Genomic DNA, 24,349 nt, shown 5'->3' with positions numbered 1-24,349 from the left:
CCCTGCCTGTTAGAGATAACCACCAAGGACCCCTCTGGGGGCAGGGGAGCAGGGGGCACCTGGGGGTTGGAGGGGACCTGGGCAAACAGGATCATTCTGACAGGGAGACCGATCCTTGACTCTGAAGCAAGTTCGATTTAGAACTCTACACTTCTGATCCTGGATCTACCTGCTGTATTTCTACACGCTGTATTTCTCCATTGGTTTAGGGAAAAGTATTTGGTAGATGAACACTATGGTGTATCTGGTAGATGAACACTATGATGTATCTGGTAGATGAACAAGATTTTGTATCTGGTAGATGAACACTATGGTGTTTAGAAAGACAGAGACAATGGGAGGTGAGCCTTTAGACCATGTCTAACACTCAGTGAACTTAGTCATGTTTCCTTCCATCAACATCATATCTGTAATGTATCTAAATAACAATAGTGATATGATGCACACACTGAGACACACTTCAACACCACAGCTTCAGTGGTAGGAGACTACTGCCTCTACCCCCCCATCACATACACCCCTAACTGAGTAATTACATCCCAAAACACACTGGTCCATATATGGCCACAGGATGAGTGTGTGTGCTGAATGTCCTGTTGAGTTAGAGTCCTCCCCTCCATGCACCAGGGATCCATCAACACACAGTGAACAGGAATTCATCAACACAACAGGCAGAATATTTATATGAAACCATTATTTATTAATAGTTATCATAAAAAGCGGAAAACAAACATTTAATTTCAAAATGTCGTCATTTAAACATCTTAAAAGATATAAGCACCAACACAAACCCTGGAGTCTGTAACAGAGGTTTGCTGTTATTGCACCTCTTTCCCCTCATCGACACACCTGACCTGGCTTCACTGATCAACACACACCTGTCACACACACACTTATTCCAGCTTGCAGAGTGGCTGTGCCTGTGGGGGTCCCACCACCCGAGTGTGCCAGTGAGAATCTTTAGGTTCGGGAGTAAGAGACCCTAACACTCATCAGTAAGGCCATCTGTTGACTGACAGCACCAGGTATAACGAGTCGCATCACCAGAGAGAAGGGTGTCGGTCCTGAGTTGGTCAATGCCACACCTGATTAGACTTCCAGTAGTTAGAAAATGTTACCTCATTTTTGACAGGTTCCTGAGTTAAATATCAGGGTTCATGTTTGTAGTTCTCTCTGTTTGCATTCGTAGTCCTCTGCCTAGCAGGTGCACAAACAGAAAGTGGGACAGATCTACAATCTAATATTGCGCTCCAGAACGGTGACGACAGCAGAGTTCTCACTCCCACACACGGTGCCCCCAGAGATGGAGGAAGCATTTCATGACGAGACAGCACAGATTGACTAGCATGCTAGCTAGGTCCCCCGGCCCCTGCCAACAGTAGACAGCTAACATGCTAGCTAGGTCCCCCGGCCCCTGCCAACAGTAGACAGCTAGCATGCTAGCTAAGTACCCCGGCCCCTGCCAACAGTAGAAAGCTAACATGCTAGCTAGGTACCCCTGCCAACAGTACACAGTAGAACGCTAGCATGGTAGCAGAAGGTGATATAGCTGCTTTGTCCTTGTTTAAAGCTGTAAAAGACCACCAGACTGGAGAGAACAGTACTAGACAAACACAACACTGTGTTTCTGAACAGTACTAGACCAACACAACACTGTGTTTCTGAACAGTACTAGACAAACACAGCATTGCGTTTCTGATCTGAGTACCCCGGGAAAGTATGGAAACTGGGTTGGTGGAGCACGCAGGGTGCGCGCCGCACACACACACCAATAGCACAACATGTTAGTTAGCACCAGATCTATGTGAACAGTTGGTATTAGAGGGATGGATGTAAGGCTGGGTTGCAGAGGGTGGCTCTCACCAGGTTAGTAGAGGAGGGGGGGGTGCTGGGTTTACACAGGAACAACTAGTTTCCTTTCAGTCAGACTGGAAGAGCCAGATCAAACAGCAGGTCTCACTGGGTTCAGCCTGCCAGGCTGCAGCCTGCTGGTTAACATCAATATATTCATTTAGCAGATATACAGTAAAGTGGGATTCGAACCTGTGATCTCAATCTGGAGTCAAATACTCTAACCACCGAGCTATATTCTCCCTTCCGATGACAAATGTGTGAGAGTAGCGGGAGTTCCCTGCAGTATGTGTGTGTGAGGTGTGTGTGACTCCAAGCTAGAGAGGCTGGTACCTGTGGAGGCCCTGTCTTCGTAGCACCTGCTTGGTCTATCAACAGCACCAGGGAGGACACCCTTTCCAAAGCAGAAGGGCATCGCTACCTCAGTACAACTCACTGAGCCGGTCAATATTGAAGAAACTTTACTCAGGCACAGTCCAGAGTTGTACAGATCATAGCACCATTGTCTTTTTTGACTGAGTCAAGTATACACAAACGTATGCATTCCACACATGGTTCAGGATTTTAACACAACAAAACAAAAGACAAAAAAACAGGATTAGAAACCTCTAATCCACATAGCGCATGGAGACCATCTGACAGCATAAATATAATAATCTAAATTATACACAATTATATAGCCAGAGAATGATCTCCATTCACAGTACAACATCGTTCACAATGTACAATGAAATAGAAAATAAAAAGATTAAAAACGCTGTGAAAATTGCCCAGTAGTTTGTTACTGTTTGTTAACTCTTGAATTCCCAGTGTGTATGAAAAGAGGTTTTGGATTGCTGTGTGTTGCGGTTAGGGTGTGTGCGCGCTCGCGCGAGTGTGTATGGGGCTGGATGTTACAGGAACCACCACAACAGAACAGGAAGTGGTCAGGGTGGCGGTAGATGAGGCCGCCCAGAGGAGAAGAGAAGGGATGAGACATGGCCGCCCTGCTAGGGTTAGCGCCCTGCTAGGGTTAGCGCCCTGCTAGGGTTAGCGCCCTGCTAGGGTTAGCGCCCTGCTAGGGTTAGCGCCCTGCTAGGGTTAGCGCCCTGCTAGGGTTAGCGCCCTGCTAGGGTTAGCGCCCTGCTAGGGTTAGCGCCCTGCTAGGGTTAGCGCCCTGCTAGGGTTAGCGCCCTGCTAGGGTTAGCGCCCTGCTAGGGTTAGCGCCCTGCTAGCACCGTGGCTTCTCCTTTCATCTCTTCTGTTCACTAACAAGCAGGTGACATCATGCCTGGCTTCACCACAGTGTGTGTGTGTGTGTGTGTGTGTGTGGGGAGGGGGTTGTCCAGTGTGAACCCTGGTTACCATAGCACCCAGCACTTTACCCCAGGGTCAAAGTGTCCTCAATGATCATGTGACCTGGTTATGTGACCTGGTCATGTGAGGGGTTAGAGGTCAAGAAGATGAGAGTGCACTGAGCAGTTACCTAGGTAACTAGGTAGTGTGTACTTAGTGGAATGTGCTGTGCTTTGATCTGTATATCAATATCAGAATCAAGTCTAAAACATTCAAAAAAGTTTTTTTTTTCTTTTTTTTTTTTTTACACATGTATTTCATAAAAGATTTCAGCACCTGGGAGGCAGTGATGAACTCTCTACTGCCCCATAGAAACAGCCTGGCCGGGTGTCCACTCACGAGGTACCCCCCTCATCCTCACACAAACATGACCTCTGACCTTCACAGTGGTGTGTGTGTGTGTGTGTGTGTCAGGACTGGAGAACCAAAGAGCAGGACTTGGATCCACACCTGGACTGCTTGCATAGCTATCGTTGTCTTGAGGTAGATATCTTCAGTTACCTGTCCGGGACAAGAATGAGAATCAGTCAAACAGGATGTGACATCAGTAGAACCAACCATGAGGATGGGTCATAGCTTAGTGGTTAGAGCTTTTGACCGCAGATCAAGAGGTCACTGGTTCAAATTCTCCCCTGAAAGTCATTTGAGAGAAAATAGAAGTGTCTTAGAAATTAACACATTTGCCTTCCATGCTTGTGCTGGTGATGACAGGGGAAGAGGGGGAGGAAGGGGACTCATATCTCTGCTGGGTGAGTCGTGTTGTGTTAGGGTAACAGTTCATACGTGACTTTACGTACCTTGTTCAAACTGACCAGCAGCTTGGGGAGCCCAGGGGTCTCGCCCTCTCCTCCCATTCTCAGACTCACCTGCTCCCTCCCCTGTCCCCCACACTCTCCTCCCATCCCCAGACTCACCTGCTCCCTCCCCTGAGCCCCACCTCCCCTATCTGGGCCGGGCGCCTGTCAGCTGGGGGGAGGAAGAGGAGGGGTGAGAGGAGGAGGAGGGGTGAGAGGAGGAGGAGGGGTGAGAGGAAGAGGAGGGGTGAGAGGAAGAGGAGGGGTGAGAGGAGGAGGAGGGGTGAGAGGAGGATGGGTGAATGGAGGAGGAGAGGTGAGAGGAGGAGGGGTGAGAGGAGGAGGGGAGGCCCAATGTTCGCCACATCGTCCCCCTCCCAGATCCTCTTCCTGCACCTCCTTCTTCTGGGGAGCTAACTGGGGGAGGAAGGGGGAGGTGGTAGGGACCGGTGAAGGGCCGAGAGGAGGAGGAAGGAGTAGCTACAGGAGAGGAGGAGAGAAGAGAGGAGGAGAGAGTTCTCTGATGCTGGACGCAGGAGGGAGGTAGACCAGCAGACAGGAAGGAGTCAGAGCGAGAGGAGGGGGAGGAGGTGGAGATACAGGAAGAGGAGGTTAGCAAGGATGGGACAGGGGGGAGAGAGAGGGAGGAGGTGTGTAGCACTGTCTGGGTGCGGTTGGAATGTGCTGGAGGGAGGGAGGAGGAGACCACAGATATGTAGGAAGAGGATGAGGGCTGGGCAGAGAGGAGGTGCTGGGGGGAGGAGGGCTGGGCAGAGGGGAGGAGGTGCTGCTGGGGGGAGGGGGAGGAGGACAGACTGAGCAGAGAGGAGCGGGCCCCTGGGCTGGCCCCCGCCGCCCCAAACTGGTGTGAGGAGCCTGAAGGGACCACATGGTGAAATATACCTGCAATCACACGCAGAGACCAGGAGGGGAGAGAGGGGGGAGAGAGAGAGATGGGGGAGGGAGACAGAGAAGGGGAGGGCTGAGCCAGATTTGCAAAGCGGCAAGCAGGTCATACAGACACACAGACAGATACAGACAGACAGAGACAGACAGACAAATAGACAGAGACAGACAGACAAATAGACAGAGACAGACAGATAGGCAGAAGCAGAGGCCTTTCACTATGGACCCAGGAAGAGGGTGAAGTGTGTGAGTGTGTGTTAGAGTAATTGCGTGTGTTCTCCCAGACAGGGTCTGTAGTGAAAGGCCAGGCAGCAGCAGGACCAGCCAGGTGATGAAGGTCTGGAGGGCTCTAGGACCATGCAGGCCTGCTACCTTCTCTCTACAGCCAACCTATCAGGACCTGTCCTCACAGGGTGGGCGTGCTCCACATGGTGGTTTCATATGCTGATAGGGTACTGCACAGGGTGCTGTGAAACATCCGTGCTCTGATTGGTCATCCAGCTAGGACTGGAAAGTCTTAGGACTGGAAAGAGTTCTGTTTTTACTGATAAAATGCAGCGGCCATCTTGACCGGTCCAAACCCCTGGTACCAGGGACAGGGAGACAGTCCTACTGCAGAGAGGGACCTGCATGAGTATCCACTTACCCGGTCCCAGCAGGTCTCTCCCTCCCTCCTCCCTCTCTCTCTGCCCCTCCTCCCTCTCTCTCTGCCCCTCCTCCCTCTCTCTCTGCCCCTCCTCCCTCTCTCTCTGCCCCTCCTCCCTCTCTCTCTGCCCCTCATCCCTCTCTCTCTGCCCCTCCTCCCTCTCTCTCTGCCCCTCCTCCCTCTCTCTCTGCCCCTCCTCCCTCTCTCTCTGCCCCTCCTCCCTCTCTCTCTGCCCCTCCTCCCTCTCTCTCTGCCCCTCATCCCTCTCTCTCTGCCCCTCCTCCCTCTCTCTCTGCCCCTCATCCCTCTCTCTCTGCCCCTCCTCCCTCTTGCCTCCCCCCCTCGCCTCATAATCAAACGAGAGGTAGGTGTGTGTGGTAAAATGTGAGTGTGTGTGTGTGTGAGGTAAGATGTGGGTGTGTGTGTGTGTGAGGTAAGATGTGTGTGTGGTAAGGTGTGAGTGTGTGTGTGTGTGTGAGGTAAGATGTGTGTGTGGTAAGATGTGGGTGTGTGTGTGTGTGAGGTAAGATGTGTGTGTGGTAAGGTGTGAGTGTGTGTGAGGCAAGATGTGTGTGTGGTAAGGTGTGAGTGTGTGTGGTCCTCACCTCCAGCAGTGCCTCCGGCCAGCCCAGGGCTGGAGAATCCTCCCAGGGTCGTGTGTCCGTTGACCAGCCGCCCCGCACCCCCAGTGGGGGCTCCGGTCTGGGCCCCGAACAAAGACTGGAGCACAGAGGCTCCACCCAGGGGGAACTGACCCAGGTAGGGTGTCCCGCCCCCCGGCCCGGCCCCGGGGCTGCCCCCCCCCGCCCTGCCGGCCAGCAGCCCAGCGCTGGCAGAGATGAAGAGGTTCTGGCTGGACAGGCCTGGGGGCGACATCTTCACGTCCCACTCACGACACTTCTGCCTCCCCCCCGCTGGCCCCCCGCTGGGCCCCCGCCCCCCTGCCTCCTGGCTGAGGAAGGGGTTGGGGGGGGTGATGTCCCCACCGGCCCCCCCCCGGCGCTGAGAGGGCTTGTGGTCGGAGTCGGAGTCGGTGCTGCCCCCCTGGCCACGCAGCCCCCCTGGGGGGGAGCCCCCCTGGCGGAGGTCTTGGGGGGGCTTGGGGTCGGAAATGGGGGAGAAGGTCGATTTCCATTTGGAGGTGGAGGAGGAGGAGGAAGAAGAGCTGACCTCACTTCCTGTTATGTTGCCACTACTTCCACCTGACTTCCTGCCAACTGAGAGAGATAGGGGGAAAGAGAGGGAGGGAGGCAGGGAGAAGGAAAACAGTATTTAAAATAGCTAGACACAAATATGAGTGCTGGTTAGACAGGCAGACCAGACAGGAAGTGAGATCAGACAGGAAGTGTTCTTCACCTCTTTCTCCTCTCCCCGCCATGTCACGGCTCTCCAGAGAGATGGTGGCGATCTTCCTCTCAATCCTGAAGACACACACAATCACAATCCTACTTCTATCATATTGGGGTTGTAGGTAGAGGGTAGGGTGATGTTGTGGTTGCAGGAGGAGGGTAGGGTGATGATGTGGTTGTAGGAGGAAGGTAGGGTCATGTTGTGGTTGTAGGTAGAGGGTAGGGTGATGTTGTGGTTGTAGGTGGAGGGTAGGGTCATGTTGTGGTTGCAGGAGGAGGGTAGGGTGATGTTGTGGTTGTAGGAGGAGGGTAGGGTGATGTTGTGGTTGCAGGAGGAGGGTAGGGTCATGTTGTGGTTGCAGGAGGAGGGCAAGGTCATGTTGTGGTTGTAGGAGGAGGGTAAGGTCATGTTGTGGTTGTAGGAGGAGGGTAAGGTCATGTTGTGGTTGCAGGAGGAGGGCAAGGTCATGTTGTGGTTGTAGGAGGAGGGTAAGGTCATGTTGTGGTTGTAGGAGGAGGGTAGGGTGATGTTGTGGTTGCAGGAGGAGGGTAGGGTCATGTTGTGGTTGTAGGCGGAGGGTAAGGTAATGTTGTGGTTGTAGGTGGAGGGTAAGGTAATGTTGTGGTTGTAGGTGGAGGGTAAGGTCATGTTGTGGTTGTAGGAGGAGGGTAAGGTAATGTTGTGGTTGTAGGAGGAGGGTAGGGTGATGTTGTGGTTGTAGGAGGAGGGTAGGGTCATGTTGTGGTTGTAGGAGGAGGGTAAGGTTATGTTGTGGTTGTAGGAGGAGGGTAAGGTCATGTTGTGGTTGTAGGAGGAGGGTAAGGTCATGTTGTGGTTGTAGGAGGAGGGTAAGGTCATGTTGTGGTTGTAGGAGGAGGGTAAGGTCATGTTGTGGTTGTAGGAGGAGGGTAAGGTCATGTTGTGGTTGTAGGAGGAGGGTAAGGTCATTTTGTGGTTGTAGGAGGAGGGTAAGGTCATGTTGTGGTTGTAGGAGGAGGGTAAGGTCATGTTGTGGTTGTAGGAGGAGGGTAAGGTCATGTTGTGGTTGTAGGAGGAGGGTAAGGTCATGTTGTGGTTGTAGGAGGAGGGTAAGGTCATGTTGTGGTTGAAGGAGGAGGGTAAGGTCATGTTGTGGTTGTAGGAGGAGGGTAAGGTCATGTTGTGGTTGTAGGAGGAGGGTAAGGTCATGTTGTGGTTGTAGGAGGAGGGTAAGGTCATGTTGTGGTTGTAGGAGGAGGGTAGGGTGATGTTGTGGTTGTAGGAGGAGGGCAAGGTCATGTTGTGGTTGTAGGAGGAGGGTAAGGTAATGTTGTGGTTGCAGGAGGAGGGTAGGGTCATGTTGTGGTTGTAGGAGGAGGGTAAGGTAATGTTGTGGTTGTAGGAGGAGGGTAAGGTCATGTTGTGGTTGTAGGTGGAGGGTAAGGTAATGTTGTGGTTGTAGGTGGAGGGTAAGGTCATGTTGTGGTTGTAGGAGGAGGGTAAGGTAATGTTGTGGTTGTAGGAGGAGGGTAGGGTGATGTTGTGGTTGTAGGAGGAGGGTAGGGTCATGTTGTGGTTGTAGGAGGAGGGTAAGGTTATGTTGTGGTTGTAGGAGGAGGGTAAGGTCATGTTGTGGTTGTAGGAGGAGGGTAAGGTCATGTTGTGGTTGTAGGAGGAGGGTAAGGTCATGTTGTGGTTGTAGGAGGAGGGTAAGGTCATGTTGTGGTTGTAGGAGGAGGGTAAGGTCATGTTGTGGTTGTAGGAGGAGGGTAAGGTCATTTTGTGGTTGTAGGAGGAGGGTAAGGTCATGTTGTGGTTGTAGGAGGAGGGTAAGGTCATGTTGTGGTTGTAGGAGGAGGGTAAGGTCATGTTGTGGTTGTAGGAGGAGGGTAAGGTCATGTTGTGGTTGTAGGAGGAGGGTAAGGTCATGTTGTGGTTGAAGGAGGAGGGTAAGGTCATGTTGTGGTTGTAGGAGGAGGGTAAGGTCATGTTGTGGTTGTAGGAGGAGGGTAAGGTCATGTTGTGGTTGTAGGAGGAGGGTAAGGTCATGTTGTGGTTGTAGGAGGAGGGTAGGGTGATGTTGTGGTTGTAGGAGGAGGGCAAGGTCATGTTGTGGTTGTAGGAGGAGGGTAAGGTAATGTTGTGGTTGCAGGAGGAGGGTAGGGTCATGTTGTGGTTGTAGGAGGAGGGTAAGGTAATGTTGTGGTTGTAGGAGGAGCATGTGGCTCACCGGGAGCGGTTGGCAGGGTACCCTGAGTCCTCGTCGTCTGAGCTGGGGTCTGAGGAGTAGCTGCCAGGGGCCTCCAGGGGGCGTTCCCTCTGCAGCACGGGGGGGTCCAGGTCAGGGGGCCCAGGGGGGTCAAGGTTGGGGGGGCCCGGGCTCCGGCAAGACTGCTCCGGGGACGAGATGGCTGAGATCTCTAGAGGCTGGTTGATGTTGTTCACCTGGTCACACACAGTATCTCAGTATCTTCCACAGAGAAGCTCTACTGTGTGTGAGTCAAATCTCATCTCATTTGATTAACATCCCATTTAACCAACAACTCCGACAACCAACCAAGACAACTTCCCAGACTAGGTGTGCCCCTGGGACACAGCAGGACATCCCAGACTACACTCACCATGGAGCTGATGTTGAGGGGGGAGCCAGAGGGCTGCACGCCAGAGCCTAGCCCGGGGAAGGCCTTCCTCTTGGGGGACGTGGTGGCCGGAGGCCCCCCTACCAAACTCCGCTTCCTCCTCCCCCGTCTGCGCCCCTCCTGGGAGTGTGTGTGAGGGTGAGGGTGTGTGTGAGGGTGTGGAGAGGCTCCAGACGTAGCTTGGTGGTGATGGTGGTGGTGGTTGCCGTGGTGCTTGGCGCCGATGGATGGGGGGTGGAGCCTGGCCGAGGCCCCGCCCAGTGAGGAAGAGGAGGAGGAGGAAGAGGAAGAGGAAGAGAAGAAGATCCGCCGGCGCGCCTCTCCATCCAGGGGGTCTGAGTCTGAGGCACCCCCCCCGTCCTCTAGAGGGGCTCTGGGGGGGGCGTCGGCATACTGCAGTACTCCTCCCGTGCTGGAGGGGGGGCTGTGGGGGGGGCGGCTGGCCGGCAGGGGGGTGTGGGATGCCTGCTCGTCTGGGGGGTGGGGGCCCCCGTTGACCAGACCTGAGTAGCCTGGGAGGAGATAGGGGAACAGGGGTTGAGGACATGCTGTGTGTGTAGGTGTAGTGTGTGTGTAGTGTAGTGTAGTGTATTTTGTGTGTGAAGTGTGTGACACTGCTCACCATTAGTCTGGGACACAGGACTGGGTGTGCTCCTCTGAAACAAAGAAAAAAAGCTGATATAGTCGGCCATGCAGACACTGGTAGCTAGTTATGCTATCCTATGCTACACAGACAGGGTTAGCTATGCTATCCTATGCTATGCTATACTGGGCAGACAGGGTTAGCTATGCTATGCTGTGCTAGGCAGACAGGGTAAGCTATGCTATGCAAACAGGGTTAGCTATGCTATACTGTGCTAGACAGACAGGGTTAGCTATGCTATGTTGGGCAGACAGGGTTAGCTATGCTGTGCTATGCTGTGCTAGGCAGACAGGGTTAGTTATGCTACGCTGTGTTAGGCAGACAGGGTTAGCTATGCTGTGCTATGCAAACAAGGTTAGCTATGCAGACAGGGTTAGCTATGCTGTTCTATGCTGTGCTAGGCAGACAGGGTTAGCTATGCTGTGCTATGCTGTGCTAGGCAGACAGGGTTAGCTATGCTGTGCTAGGCAGACAGGGTTAGCTATGCTGTGCTAGGCAGACAGGGTTAGCTATGCTGTGCTGGGCTCCAAGGGACCCACCAGTCTCTCTGCCCGGCTGGGCAGCACCACGCTGGCTAGCGGGATGCTAACGGGCAGCTTGCTGGGGTGCACCGTGCTGAGAGGGATGCTGACAGGCAGGCTGGTGATGGTGTCTGCCAGAGCAGGGCTCTTCTCCTTACCAGCCTGGACCACACACACACAGCACACACACAGCACACACACAGCACACACACACACAGCAGGACACTCAGGGGGGGGTGTGAACAAGAGACAAGTGTGTGTGTGCTGTGTGTGTGTGTGCAGTCTCCCTACCCGGTCGGAGGTCTTTGCAGCGCTGTTCAGCTGTCCGTTGGAGGAGGGAGAGCCGTAGGGTTTGGGCCCTAGAGTGGGGGCCCCCAGCCCCCCTTGCTCCCCCCGGTGGCCCCCCAGCCCCCGGAGATGCCCTGAGTCCTGGTTCAGGTGTCTCCTCAGGGCTATCTTGGCGGGGGAGAAGCGTGTGTAGTCTGGGAGGGGGTGCAGCCCCCCTGCTCCCCCCAGGATTCGCTGCCTGGCGTCGGGGACGGGAGCCTCATGGTCGGGGGACACGGGGAGGTAGCGGGCCCCCCCGACCCCCCGCTCGTACCCGGGGGATGCAGTCCCGTTAAGAGTCAGCTGGGGGCTCATGCCGTTGAGGCCGCCCCCCCCGGGGTGCCCCCCCAGTGTAGGGTGGGGGGGGGCCCCCCCGGCCCCCCTGTAGGGGGCGCTGTAGGACTTCAGCTGCAGAAGCTCCTGTTGCCTCTGGCTCTTCTCCAGCTCCACAATGCTGATCTGGAACACACAGGTCAGGGTTATGGTGATGTCATACATCAGTTGTAAACCACAGAGGTTGTTCAGGGCGGTAACCATGGTGAACATGAAACAGCTGCAGTACTGAAAGTGTGACAGCAGAGGGCGCTGCACTCTGTACTGAGCACCACTACAGAGATGATGGAGGCAGGAGGACTGTGTTCATGTGTACCTGCAGCTCCAGACAGAGGCGTTGTTTCTCTGAGATCTGCCTGCGCAGAGCCTGCTTCTCCTTCAGGAGACTCTCCAGACACAGCCCGCCCCAGTCCAGCTGCAGCTCCTCACAACGAGCCTTCAGCTGCGCACACACACACACACGTCAGTGTGAAGACCCCAGGTCAGTTAGCCTGTCACTAAGCACAGGTGTGTCAGTAGGGGCTTGTTGCTCCAGCAGGGGCTCACCAGCAGCAGGCTGTGGTCTCGGAGCTGCAGCATGTCTCTCTGCAGCTGTCTGGTCTGCTCTTGCAGCTGCTGGTTGTGGGCGGAGATCTCCTTCTGGGCCTGGAGCACGTCCTGCTCTGTGAGGGCCTTCACCCCCAGCTACACACACACACACACACACACACAGAGTCATATACACACACACAGAGTCATACACACACACACACACACAGAGTCATACACACACACAGAGTGTGTACCTCATCCAGCTTGGTGTGGAAGAGCCCCTTGATCTGGTCCTTGTGAGCTTGACACACATCTTGCAGCTGCTCCGCCTGACTGCACAGCTGCCTGTGCTTCACCTGGGGAGGGGGTGTTTGAGAGAGAGACAGAGACACAGAGAGACAGAGACAGAGAGAAAGAGAGAGAGAGATACAGAGAGAGAGAGAAAGAGAGATACAGAGAGAGAGAGAAAGAGAGATACAGAGAGAGAGAGAAAGAGAGAGAAAGAGAGAGAGAGAGAGAGAGAGAGAAAGAGAGAGAGAGAGAGAGAGAGAGAAGAGAGAGAGAGAGAGAGAGAGAGAGAGAGAGAGAGAGAGAGAGAGAGAGAGAGAAAGAGAGAGACAGAGAGAGAAAGAGAGAGAAAGAGACAGAGAGACAGAGACAGAGAGACAGAGAGACAGAGAGACAGAGAGAGAGAGAGAGAGAGAGAGAGACAGTACAACTGTCAAAACCTTTTTGTATAGTAATATGAATTTATGTGTTACTGTTACTCTTACTATGCTACTGTTATACTGTACTGCCATATTATTATCGTTATAATGTAAATGCTATGATACATGACTGCTTTGGCAATACTGCTCAACCCAAACTGTCATGCCAATAGCATTCTGAACTGAACTGAGAGAGAGAGACAGAGACAGAGAGAGAGAGACAGAGAGAGTTACCTTCTCCTGCTGGAGCTGCAGCTGTAGAGATGAGTGGTACTGGGGCATCTGCATGTGAGCCATGAGCTGCAGGTACTGAACCCTGAAGTTATCTGGGGAGAGGAGGGATGTCAGGGAGGGATGGAGGCATGTGTGTGTGTAAAGGTAGTGTGTGTGTGTATGTGTGTGTGTGTAAAGGCAGCGTGTGTGTGCTCACCCAGCAGCTGCTGCAGGGCAGGAGGAGGGGGGCCCAGGAGAACAGAGGAGCAGGTCTGGACTTTAGGAGATAGCTGGTAGAACGAGCTCTGAGCACCATACACATCTGCAGAGAGAGAGGGGGGGTACAGGGAGTGTTAAGCATGAGTGAGTGAGAGACTGTGTGTATGTTAATGTGAGCATGGTAGTGTGTGTGTGTACCGTGGCTGGGGGCGGAGGACAGGGTCTTGGCGTGCAGAAGCTCCAGGGCGCTGAGGCCCGCGTGGGCGGCGCTGGCAGAGGGTGGGGCGTGGGCGGAGCTTGCAGGGGTAGGGGCCTTTTTTGGACGGCCCCTTTTCCTCGTGTTCCTCTTCAGGAGGCGTGGCCTGCGTGGGCGGGGAGGCGGCTTCACCACGTTGACAACGCCCCCATCCTCCTCCCCCCCAGAGTCCTGCTCACAAAGAGAGAGACAGAGACACATTACACAAGACTGTTAACACTGGCCTGATGGGGATGAGGGGTCAGGGTGTAGGGGTCAGGGTGTAGGGGTCAGGGCGTAGGGGTCAGGGCGTAGGGGTCAGGGCGTAGGGGTCAGGGCGTAGGGGTCAGGGCGTAGGGGTCAGGGCGTAGGGGTCAGGGCGTAGGGGTCAGGGCGTAGGGGTCAGGGCGTAGGGGTCAGGGTGTAGGGGTCAGGGTGTAGGGGTCAGGGTGTAGGGGTGTAGGGGTCAGGGTGTAGGGGTCAGGGCGTAGGGGTCAGGGCGTAGGGGTCAGGGTGTAGGGGTCAGGGTGTAGGGGTCAGGGTGTAGGGGTCAGGGCGTAGGGGTCAGGGCGTAGGGGTCAGGGCGTAGGGGTCAGGGCGTAGGGGTCAGGGCGTAGGGATCAGGGCGTAGGGGTGTAGGGGTCAGGGTGTAGGGGTCAGGGTGTAGGGGTCAGGGTGTAGGGGTCAGGGTGTAGGGGTGTAGGGGTCAGGGCGTAGGGGTCAGGGCGTAGGGGTCAGGGCGTAGGGGTCAGGGCGTAGGGGTCAGGGCGTAGGGGTCAGGGCGTAGGGGTCAGACCTTGAGCTCCTTGGACTTGGTTGGGGTGGTGGAGCTGCTCTTGGTAGACTTGGTCAGGGTGGTAGAGTGGAGGGTAGAGGTGCTCTTGGCAGAGTAGAGGGTAGAGGGGTTCAGGGCAGAGCTGCTCTTGCTGTCTTTAGTTTCCTTCTGCAGCCGTCGCCTGGCTATCTCCTGCTCCTCCTGACACACACGCACACGTGTCAACACACATACATAGGTATCAACACACGACCAGTATCAACACACACTTTCAACACACACACTTTCTCTCTCTCTCTTACCCTGAGTTTAGGATTCTTCAGACTAGAAAAATAGTTTTCAAGCTGTAAAGGAGGAGATGAGGGTTAATGAGCACTGTGAACCCAGACAATACTCTCTGCTCTCTGTGGTGTAATACAGTATACTACCATACTGGAAAGGAGAGTAGTAGGATATCCTCTAGTCTAGTCCAGCAGTACAGTAATGTGTACTCACTATGGTGCGGTCTATGGTGTGCAGGTAGTAGGAGACGGGTTTTCCTGTCCAGGAAACTGAGCCCCGCAGAGGAGACAGTTCCACGACTCTCATGATCGTACCAATGTCTGCAGGGGGACAGGAGTCACACAGAGCAGCAGGAAGACAGGACATGACCTCACCTGACCCCTACATGACCTCACCTGACCCCTACATGACCTCACCTGACCCCTACATGACCTCACCTGACCCCTACATGACCTCACCTCACCCCTACATGACCTCACCTGACCCCTACATGACCTCACCTGACCCCTACATGACCTCACCTGACCCCTACATGACCTCACCTCACCCTTACATGACCTCACCTGACCCCTACATGACCTCACCTGACCCCTACATGACCTCACCTCACCCCTACATGACCTCACCTGACCCCTACATGACCTCACCTGACCCCTACATGACCTCACCTGACCCCTACATGACCTCACCTCACCCTTACATGACCTCACCTGACCCCTACATGACCTCACCTGACCCCTACATGACCTCACCTCACCCCTACATGACCTCACCTGACCCCTACATGACCTCACCTGACCCCTACATGACCTCACCTGACCCCTACATGACCTCACCTGACCCCTACATGACCTCACCTGACCCCTACATGACCTCACCTGACCCCTACATGACCTCACCAATAATATTGGCCCGCCGATATATCGGTTGGGCTCTACTCACCACTCAGGTTCCGACTGTTGATTCGAAAGTTCAGAGGTGCAAAAGGTTTGGAGGAAACGATCTTCCCACCTAGAGACGACAAACAGCCGGTTAGTTTCCTCCACAACACACACACACGCGCATGCACACACACACACACACACAACCAACCTTCCTTCATGTTGGCGAAGCGTTCCTTCAGTTGGTGGTCGACCTCGGGGCCGAAGGCGAAATTATTCACAAATATCACACTGTAGAGACAGTAACACTAATATCACACTGTAGAACAGTAACAGTAATATCACACTGTAGAGAGACAGCAACACAAATATCACACTGTAGAACAGTAACACAAATATCACACTGTAGAACAGTAACACAAATATCACACTGTAGAACAGTAACACTAATATCACACTGTAGAGAGACAGCAACACTAATATCACACTGTAGAACAGTAACACTAATCACACTGTAGAGAGACAGCAACACTAATATCACACTGTAGAACAGTAACACTAATATCACACTGTAGAGAGACAGCAACACTAATATCACACTGTAGAACAGTAACACTAATCACACTGTAGAGAGACAGCAACACTAATATCACACTGTAGAACAGTAACACTGGTTTCACCCTGGTGTGGTTAGGGTGGACACTAGGACCAAACGGTCTACCTTGTGTTGGCGATCCTGTCCTTCCACTCCTCCGACAGGAAGTCCCCTCGCTCCAACTGCCCACGGAAAAATGAAGTTGGTGTCAATGTATCAAAGGGTATAAAAGTGTTTTTGAAGGATACACACATGCTTGCACACACACACCAACTCACCGTGTATCCTCCATGTTTCTTCCCGTACCACTTCATCCACTTCTTAAACTCTTTGTCCATAGACTGTAACACACACACGCACACACACACACACACACACACACAAGTTACAGGTCAGCTCGGGACACATGAAAACGTGTGTTTTCTGAGAGTTGCTGCGTGATGAAGATGAATAATTCATCTCTTCATCGCTCCTTACCTCTGCGTACGTCGCTGGAATGTCTGCTTTCTCCACCCCATAATAGTGTTTACAATTAGTTGCCGCAGCAACCTGCAGCACCACCTGGCCCACACCTGTAATTAAAAGGAGCTGATCACTGATAAAGACGACCTGCACAGACCTATAACACTATTGTGTCTCTACTGACCGCTGCCCAGATATATATCACCTAGTGTCTCTACTGTGTCACTACTGACTGCTGCCCAGATATATATCACCTAGTGTCTCTACTGTGTCTCTACTGACTGCTGCCCAGATATATATCACCTAGTGTCTCTACTGTGTCTCTACTGACCGCTGCCCAGGTCTACAAAGGTGTCGTCCTCCATCATCTCCATCTCGTCTATGATCTGGGCGACCAGGTCGAAGGACGTCTCTCCATACACCTCGGGGGAGAAGGGCTCGTAGTTGTTGAGCTTTTCAGGGTCGGTGACTGAGTGGTTGTACACCTGCTGCAGGATGTGGCGCAGCAGCCCATTGGAGGGACGCTTGTTCAGCTTCATGGGCTGGGTGGTGCCCTTCCACTGGGGAGACACACACACACAGGGCTGGGTGGAGCCCTTCCACTGGGGAGACACACACACACAGGGCTGGGTGGAGCAGAGATGGTGATGTGTGTGTGTGTGTGTGTGGACTCACCAGCTGGTGTATGCTGTCGATGGCCCTGTTGTACTTATCACACAGCCGTAGCATACTCTCAAAGCTGCAGAGACAAGCAGTCACACATACATATATCCTTTAGAAAGTTTTTGTAGAAAAGATTTTTCAAACCTTTAGAAACTTTTTTTCCAAATTGTTTTGGGAAAACAATTTTCAGATTTTTTTTTTTTTAAACCCGTTTTAACCTTTCAGCCTTTCCAGTGTGGAAAAAAAAAAGTTTCAAAATTATTTTCAAAAGGTTTTACTAAAAAGTTTGAAAAGGTTTCAAACCTTTTTTTCCAAAAAATTAAAAAACATTTCCAAACATTTTTTAAACCAAAAATCTTCACCACAATCTTGTGAATCCATTCCCTTATTGATCCCTCCCTCCCTCCCTCCCTCCCTCCCTCCCTCCCTCCCTCCCTCCCTCCCTCCCTCCCTCCCTCCCTCCCTCCCTCCCTCCCTCCCTCCCTCCCTCCCTCCCTCCCTCACCTCTTGGTGTCGTAGTCAATGAGGACGTAGTTCTCCATGGCCAGCTTGAGGTCAGGGATCTCCTCACACACCCACCTGGGGCACAGCAGTCACACCACCACCAAGGCTTTACATGGACGTGTGTGTGTGTATGTTGGCATGTGTAAATGTAGAGTGAGTATATATGTAGTGTATGTGTGTGTGTATGTTGGCATGTGTAAATGTAGAGTGAGTATATATGTAGTGTATGTGTGGTGTGTATGTTGGCATGTGTAAATGTAGAGTGAGTATATATGTAGTGTATGTGTGGTGTGTATGTGTGGTGTGTATGTGTGGTGTGTATGTGTGGTGTGTATGTGTGGTGTGTATGTGTGGTGTGTATGTGTGGTGTGTATGTGTGGTGTGTATGTGTGGTGTGTATGTGTGGTGTGTATGTGTGGTGTGTATGTGTGGTGTGTATGTGTGGTGTGTATGTGTGGTGTGTATGTGTGGTGTGTATGTGTGGTGTGTATGTGTGGTGTGTATGTGTGGTGTGTATGTGTGGTGTGTATGTGTGGTGTGTATGTGTGGTGTGTATGTGTGGTGTGTATGTGTGGTGTGTATGTGTGGTGTGTATGTGTGGTGTGTATGTGTGGTGTGTATGTGTGGTGTGTATGTGTGGTGTGTATGTGTGGTGTGTATGTGTGGTGTGTATGTGTGGTGTGTATGTGTGGTGTGTATGTGTGGTGTGTATGTGTGGTGTGTATGTGTGGTGTGTATGTGTGGTGTGTATGTGTGGTGTGTATGTGTGGTGTGTATGTGTGGTGTGTATGTGTGGTGTGTATGTGTGGTGTGTATGTGTGGTGTGTATGTGTGGTGTGTATGTGTGGTGTGTATGTGTGGTGTGTATGTGTGGTGTGTATGTGTGGTGTGTATGTGTGGTGTGTATGCGAGCAAGTCTTACCGGATGGTCTCGATAATTTCATGAGCCGCATCGTGGTGTTTATCCTAGAGATACAGAGAGAGAGAGAGAGAGAGATACACAGAGAGACAGATACAGGGATAGACAGATACAGAGAGAGATAGAGAGAGAGATAGATAGTATGGAGGCCGGAAAGAGAGAAATGGAGAGAAAAGGCCAGAAGATACTGTGTCATCCAGTCAAATAATCGGATTTGAAACATGTAAATAAACTTCCCAAACAGACAGAAGCAGTGAGCATAGAGGAAGCTGATGTGTGTGTGTGTTCCACTACTAGAAAGAGCACGAATGATAACATCACTGTCCTCAGATTCCCTCCAGACTGGCAGAGCAGGATTCAGTACACAAACACTCACGTGAGTCTGAGTCACAGCAGCAAGGGTTGTTTCTGCTCTCGCCAGACATTCTACACACCTGTCTGGCTGTCTGTCTGCTACAGTAGTTACTGCCTTGCAGCCTGTTATAGTCAGTACTGGTGTGCAGACTGTCTCTGGCAGCCTGTTTCACCATTTGTTGCCTGTCTGTTTCCCCCTGTGGCTGCCTGGACTGGAATGACCCACTGACCCACTTTCTGAGAGCAGTACTGCGCACTGTTGAGAGACTAGAGAGGAGGAGGAAGACAGGAGGAGATGAAGACAGGGAAGGACAGGGACAGAAGAGAGGGAAGGAGTGAAAGCACCCAAGAGAGAGGTTTGATGGAGGGAGGAAAGAGAAAGCAAGCAAGGGCAGTGAAAGAGAGGGACAGGAGTGAAGAACAGGAAGAGGGTGACAGGGAGAGGACGAGAGGGGAGGGAGGGAAGGGGAGGGAGCAGGAGGAGGAGGAGGAGAGGGAGGAGGAGAAGGAGAGGGAGCAGGAGGAAGAGGAGGAGGAGGAGGAGAGGGAGGAGGAGAAGGAGAGGGAGCAGGAGGAAGAGGAGGAGGAGGAGGAGAGGGAGGAGGAGAAGGAGAGGGAGCAGGAGGAAGAGGAGGAGGAGGAGGAGGAGGAGAGGGAGGAGGAGAAGGAGAGGGAGCAGGAGGAAGAGGAGGAGGAGGAGGAGGAGAGGGAGGAGGAGAAGGAGAGGGAGCAGGAGGAAGAGGAGGAGGAGGAGGAGGAGGAGGAGGAGGAGGAGGAGAGGGAGGAGGAGAAGGAGAGGGAGCAGGAGGAAGAGGGAGCAGGAGGAAGAGGAGGAGGAGGAGGAGGAGAGGGAGGAGAAGGAGAGGGAGCAGGAGGAAGAGGAGGAGAGGGAGCAGGAGGAAGAGGAGGAGGAGGAGGAGGAGAGGGAGCAGGAGGAGGAGGAGGAGGAGGAGAGGGAGGAGGAGGAAGAGGAGGAGAGGGAGCAGGAGGAGGAGGAGAGGGAGGAGGAGAGGGAGCAGGAGGAGGAGAGGGAGGGGCCAGGAGGAGGAGAGGGAGCAGGAGGAGGAGAGGGAGGAGGAGCGGGAGGAGGAGCGGGAGCCAGCTGTAGCCAGTCAGATCAACAGGGGAAGCAGCCTGAAGCAGCTTCCCGCTCAATATCACCAGCCAGCCCCGACACACACACACACACACACACACACACACACACACACACACACTACAAAGCTGACATTTCACAATCATATTACGAGTGTATGCACTGCATGTGTGTCTGTGGTCTATGTGGTATGCATCCTCTCCATGTATGTGTGTATATATTGTGAGTGGTATGCACTACATGTGTGTGGTTGGGGTGTGTTATGTGTGAGTAGTATAGTGTGGTGTGTGTGAGTAGTGTAGTGTAGTGTAGTGTGTGTGGGCAGAGGAAAAGGGGGGGGGGGGGGGGTTCCTGCCTCTCACACACAGCAACACCAGAGCAGAGATGGTGCTAAAAATAACCCAGAGACATGAGGGAGTGAGAGTGCTCTCCTCCCCTCCTCTCTGCTGTGGCACAACACAGGAACTTCCCCTCACACACACACACACACTCCAAATCTGTCTGCCTGCCTCCCTCCATGTGCATCCTTCTCTCTCACACACACACACACACTCCAAATCTGTCTGCCTGTCTCCCTCCATGTGCATCCTTCTCTCACACACACACTCCAAATCTGTCTGCCTGTCTCCCTCCATGTGCATCCTTCTCTCACACACACACACACTCCAAATCTGTCTGCCTGTCTCCCTCCATGTGCATCCTTCTCTCACACACACACACACACACACTCCAAATCTGTCTGCCTGCCTCCCTCCATGTGCATCCTTCTCTCACACACACACACTCCAAATCTGTCTGCCTGTCTCCCTCCATGTGCATCCTTCTCTCTGACTAACCCTCCTCCTTTTGCAGGCCAGCTGAGGTGAATAACACCGCTCGCCTCTACTGCTCCTCCTACAACCACAGATCACGACTCACTCAACCAGGTGGTTGTGATGTCAGTACGCCCACACACACGCACGCACGCACGCACGCACGCAGAAAAGCAGCATAAGGTGTTCACTCTTCATGTGGAAACAGTCCAAAATTATTTCGATCCACAGATGGTGACTGTGTCAGACAGAGAGAAGAGAGGAAACAGGAAGAGAGAGGGTGTGAGAGAGCAGGAGAGAGAGAGAGCAGGAGAGAGAGAGAGCAGGAGAGGGAGAGAGCAGGAGAGAGAGAGAGCAGGAGAGGGAGAGAGCAGGGGAGAGGGAGAGCAGGAGAGAGAGAGAGCAGGGGAGAGGGAGAGCAGGAGAGAGAGAGAGTCTTAGGAGACATGCAGCATACAGGGCCACATCACAAAGGCCATGCTGTCCATTACAACACAGACGAGTTGTGTCATTCCATCTGCAAGAATGAGGACATAGTTTCACCAGCTGGAGGCTGGGAGAGGACAAGAAGAGAAGAGGAGGAGAGAGGAGGAGAGGAACAGAGAGGAGGACAGAGGAGGAGAGAAAGAGAGAGGAGGAGAGAGGAGGAGAGGAAGAGATGAAGAGAGGAAGAGAGGGAGAGAGGAGGGGAGGAAGAGAGAGGAGGAGAGGAAGAGAGAGGAGGAGAGGAAGACAGGAAGAGGAGAGAGGAGGAGAGGAAGAGAGAGGAGGAGAAGAAGAGAGAGGAAGAGAGAGGAGAAGAGGAAGAGAGGAAGAGAGAGAGGAGAGAGGAGGAGAGAAAGAGAGGAAGAGAGAGAGGAGAGAGGAGGAGAGGAAGAGAGGAGGAGGGGAAGAGAGGAGGAGAGGAAGAGAGGAGGAGAGGAAGAGAGAGGAGGAGAGGAAGAGGATGAGGAAAGAGGAGGAGAGCAGGAGGAGAGAAGGAGAAAGGAGGAGGAGAGAAGGAGAAAGGAGGAGAGAAGGAGAAAGGAGGAGGAGGAGAGATAGGGTGTCAACAGCAACAGTCAGGTTTCCAGGAGAGTAAATGTCATCTTGAGGTTAATAACAGGCACAGAGTAGTAGTGATTGGTGGCAGGTGTGAGGCGGGGTAGGTCCTCCAATCAGTTGTGGTCAGACCATAATACTATAAATGAGACAACGCACGACAGAAAACCACAGGCTTTCCCTCCAATCACATTGCTGTTCTCTTTTCAGTGACAAAAACAATGCTACTTTGACTGTTATGTTGTTAAACATCACTCAACAGAGTCGGTATAATCCAAACAAGTTGGTTCTGGATGCAGATAGTCGCTTTTGTCATCTGAAAGTTATCAGCTGTTGGAATGCACCCGTTTCCCTCAACTGTAGAGATATAGCCTGGAATGTTACCGTTCCAACCGTCAATAAACCAGGACATCTGCATTGATTCAGTGCAGATACATTCCCTCCCTGTTGTTCCTCAGGAGGTGAGGACAGACGAGGTACTGCGGGATAAAATCACACGACGTGCAACCACCTTCCTAGAATATGGCGTTTTGAGCAGTTGTGTTGTTGGGTCTAGCAGAGCAGCGACACATCTCACTCCGACACATTTTGGACAAGCCCGTTTCAGCGTGAACAGCGGTTCACACTTGACTGGGGCAACCTGCTTAGCGCTTAGACAACTGAATGGAAAAGTTACCACAGACCATTTCTAAAACCACCTTTTAGCCACACAACGGCTACGTTAAGCATGCGTTCAGATTTACATCAAACTAAACTAATCTCCGCCCAAAGAAATGAGCCCGGACGACCAGCTCATGGCTTTTCACCAGAACTAACGTCCCCAAGACAACCAGAGGGGTGACACTTGTCAAACCACCGTGTTAAATGTGAAACAGAAACTCATTCAGAGCAAAGGCACCGCAAGTTAGCGAGACACCAAACCAGCTTTGCCGGAATTTTACATTCAGTTTCACAGACAATAAGACATGTGACAGCTTGCCACAACAGCTAGTTAGCTAGCCTGTTTCTTCTATTTTACAGCCCGTCTCTCATCTGACCTCACACTGGGTTTACACGGCTAGTTTGTAACGTTAGCTTGATAGCTGCCTTGTTAACCAGTCAGCCAGCACTCCGTTAGTGTTTAGCTAGCAGCCAGCTAGCAAACAAAAGGTAAGTTATAATATACTCACAAAAATCCCATCACGTTTTCAGTTATTACTTCATCGGGGAAAGCATTACTCACGTATACTGGTAACGGCCACGGGTAGGAAGAGGCTTCTGCCCCAACCGGCGACTTCAGTTTGAGTTCCAGCTTTTCTCCCATTCTCCACTTTCTACGGTGCTGCTGCGGTTAGCTACCAGCTAGCTAACGTTAGCTGGCTAGCTCGGGGTTCGGCTAGCTAGATGATAGGCGAGCTAGCTACAACGTGAACATTGTCCTGTCAGAAAAATATCTTAAAACGCAAAAAAGAAAAAGCTATGAAAATGATGGACGTCATTTAGCTGGCTGTCGTACAAGGATTGTGTGGGGTTCAAAAATGTCCGATTTATTTGAATCTCATAATAAAAATTGACTATCATGTCGAGTGGCCGTAACACCTCGGTGGGATCACCGCCATCTTCAGCCCGGCGCGGAGGAGCACTCGTCTTAGGGATACATTCTGAGGTGTCATCACATGACCAACCCAAGTCACTGACAAACCGGGAGACTGCGCAAATCAATCCCCTTTACCGTGAAACCGGTAACTTGCCTTTTTGTTTGACTTGGCTTGCGGCTAAGCACCTCGAGCACCACGATAACCAGAGTTCGGTTCACGTGCCCGCCGGGTTTTAAATCAAATATTTCCAGTGATCCGCTGCACCGGCGGGGGACCCACATTCTAAACGAGGAACTCATTGTAGAACTACCAGAGGTGGCCACTTCAAAACCAAACTCAGACGTCATCGTAGTAGTATGACTCACAATACAATGGATCAACTAGCTACCAAGAGTACCTAAGACGTTGGTTTACGTTTGTTGGTCGAAATCATAATTGAACCATTATATGACCAGTGCTTTTGTTCAAGTCCCTAGCAACAAAGTCACGGGATGTGCCATGTATGAATGGCACAGTCATGAGGATCACGTTTAGTTACCCGAGTTCACCCGAATGGATGAAGCGCTCATAACATGAGCGTCAAAAGGCTAAACCCCGCCCTTAATAAGAACAACTTCAGTCTTCATGTCTTCAGTCTTCCGTGTTGTTTGCCAGGTAAATAAAATGTAAGTTACATTTGCGCCACTATTGCTAGCGTAATGCACAAACAGTGCCAACGTTTTTAAAAAGACAAATACCCCTACAAAAATTAAGTGGCTTTCTGGCGGAGACAATTATTTGTAAAGTGCTCCATTGACAACGTAAAGTATAACGGACTTAATGTTGCATCGGCAGGAGACAGACCAGCTCATTACACGACACGTGTCGAAAATCCCCTGGACTCGTGACTAAGTTCACTTCAGGCCTCGGAGACTCAGCAGACCTCAGGCAGACAGCTGGTTAATAGCAGATGATTGATGCTGATCGGCGCACCAGTTCAGCATCCCTGCATAGGCCTCCTGTCAGTGTGCATCTGTGTGGTTGCTAGGATACCATGGAGGCGGTTGCCAGGGAGAGCCAGACACCCCCTCCTAGCCCTTGCCTCAGGGGGCCAGCAGTGAGAGAGAGGTGGGGTGGGGGTGGAGGGGAGTTGAAGAGAGAGAGGGGTGTGGAGAAAGAG

At 52.5% G+C, this 24,349-nt stretch overlaps 1 protein-coding gene across 6 annotated transcripts; it reads right to left on the bottom strand.

Moving 5' to 3' along the window:
- Positions 1-679: 679 nt before the first annotated feature.
- dot1l (DOT1-like histone H3K79 methyltransferase) lies at positions 680-23,434 on the bottom strand. Of its 6 annotated transcripts, XR_014750758.1 has the most exons (29): positions 22,836-23,434; positions 18,314-18,357; positions 17,392-17,466; positions 16,900-16,963; positions 16,556-16,784; positions 16,240-16,334; positions 16,041-16,103; positions 15,889-15,944; positions 15,379-15,458; positions 15,229-15,297; positions 14,500-14,606; positions 14,307-14,348; positions 14,026-14,205; positions 13,193-13,421; positions 12,993-13,097; positions 12,797-12,888; positions 12,110-12,211; positions 11,871-12,008; positions 11,641-11,766; positions 10,956-11,450; positions 10,683-10,826; positions 10,123-10,156; positions 9,483-10,012; positions 9,092-9,306; positions 6,889-6,953; positions 6,138-6,749; positions 3,984-4,883; positions 3,637-3,687; positions 680-2,366 (listed from the first exon to the last, which is right to left on the bottom strand). XR_014750758.1 is itself a non-coding variant. In XM_084692694.1 (28 exons), the coding sequence occupies exons 1-27, from the start codon at positions 22,914-22,916 to the stop codon at positions 3,680-3,682; spliced, it is 4,080 nt and encodes a 1,359-aa protein (XP_084548820.1). In that variant the 5' UTR covers positions 22,917-23,431; the 3' UTR covers positions 680-2,366; positions 3,637-3,679. The 6 variants fall into 6 exon arrangements, 3 of the variants coding, with proteins under 3 accessions (XP_084548820.1, XP_084548818.1, XP_084548819.1); XR_014750757.1 differs by having other exon boundaries at positions 3,637-4,883; XR_014750756.1 differs by having other exon boundaries at positions 680-3,687.
- Between the last annotated feature and the right edge of the window lie 915 nt (positions 23,435-24,349).

This window comes from Hypomesus nipponensis, chromosome 26, assembly GCF_054491055.1.
Source record: "Hypomesus nipponensis isolate SF chromosome 26, ASM5449105v1, whole genome shotgun sequence".
In the NCBI taxonomy this organism is placed as follows: Eukaryota; Metazoa; Chordata; class Actinopteri; order Osmeriformes; family Osmeridae; genus Hypomesus; species Hypomesus nipponensis.
This window is presented reverse-complemented; position numbering and strand designations above follow the sequence as displayed.

Coding starts and splice junctions, on each gene's coding strand:
- dot1l (XM_084692692.1), bottom strand. CDS start 22,916: ATGGGAGAAAAGCTGGAACTCAAACTGAAGTCGCCGGTTGGGGCAGAA. Junction 15,459..15,888: donor GACAGGATCGCCAACACAAG/GTAGACCGTTTG, acceptor CTGTCTCTACAG/TGTGATATTTGTGAATAATT. Junction 14,206..14,306: donor TGAAGAATCCTAAACTCAGG/GTAAGAGAGAGA, acceptor CGTGTGTGTCAG/GAGGAGCAGGAGATAGCCAG.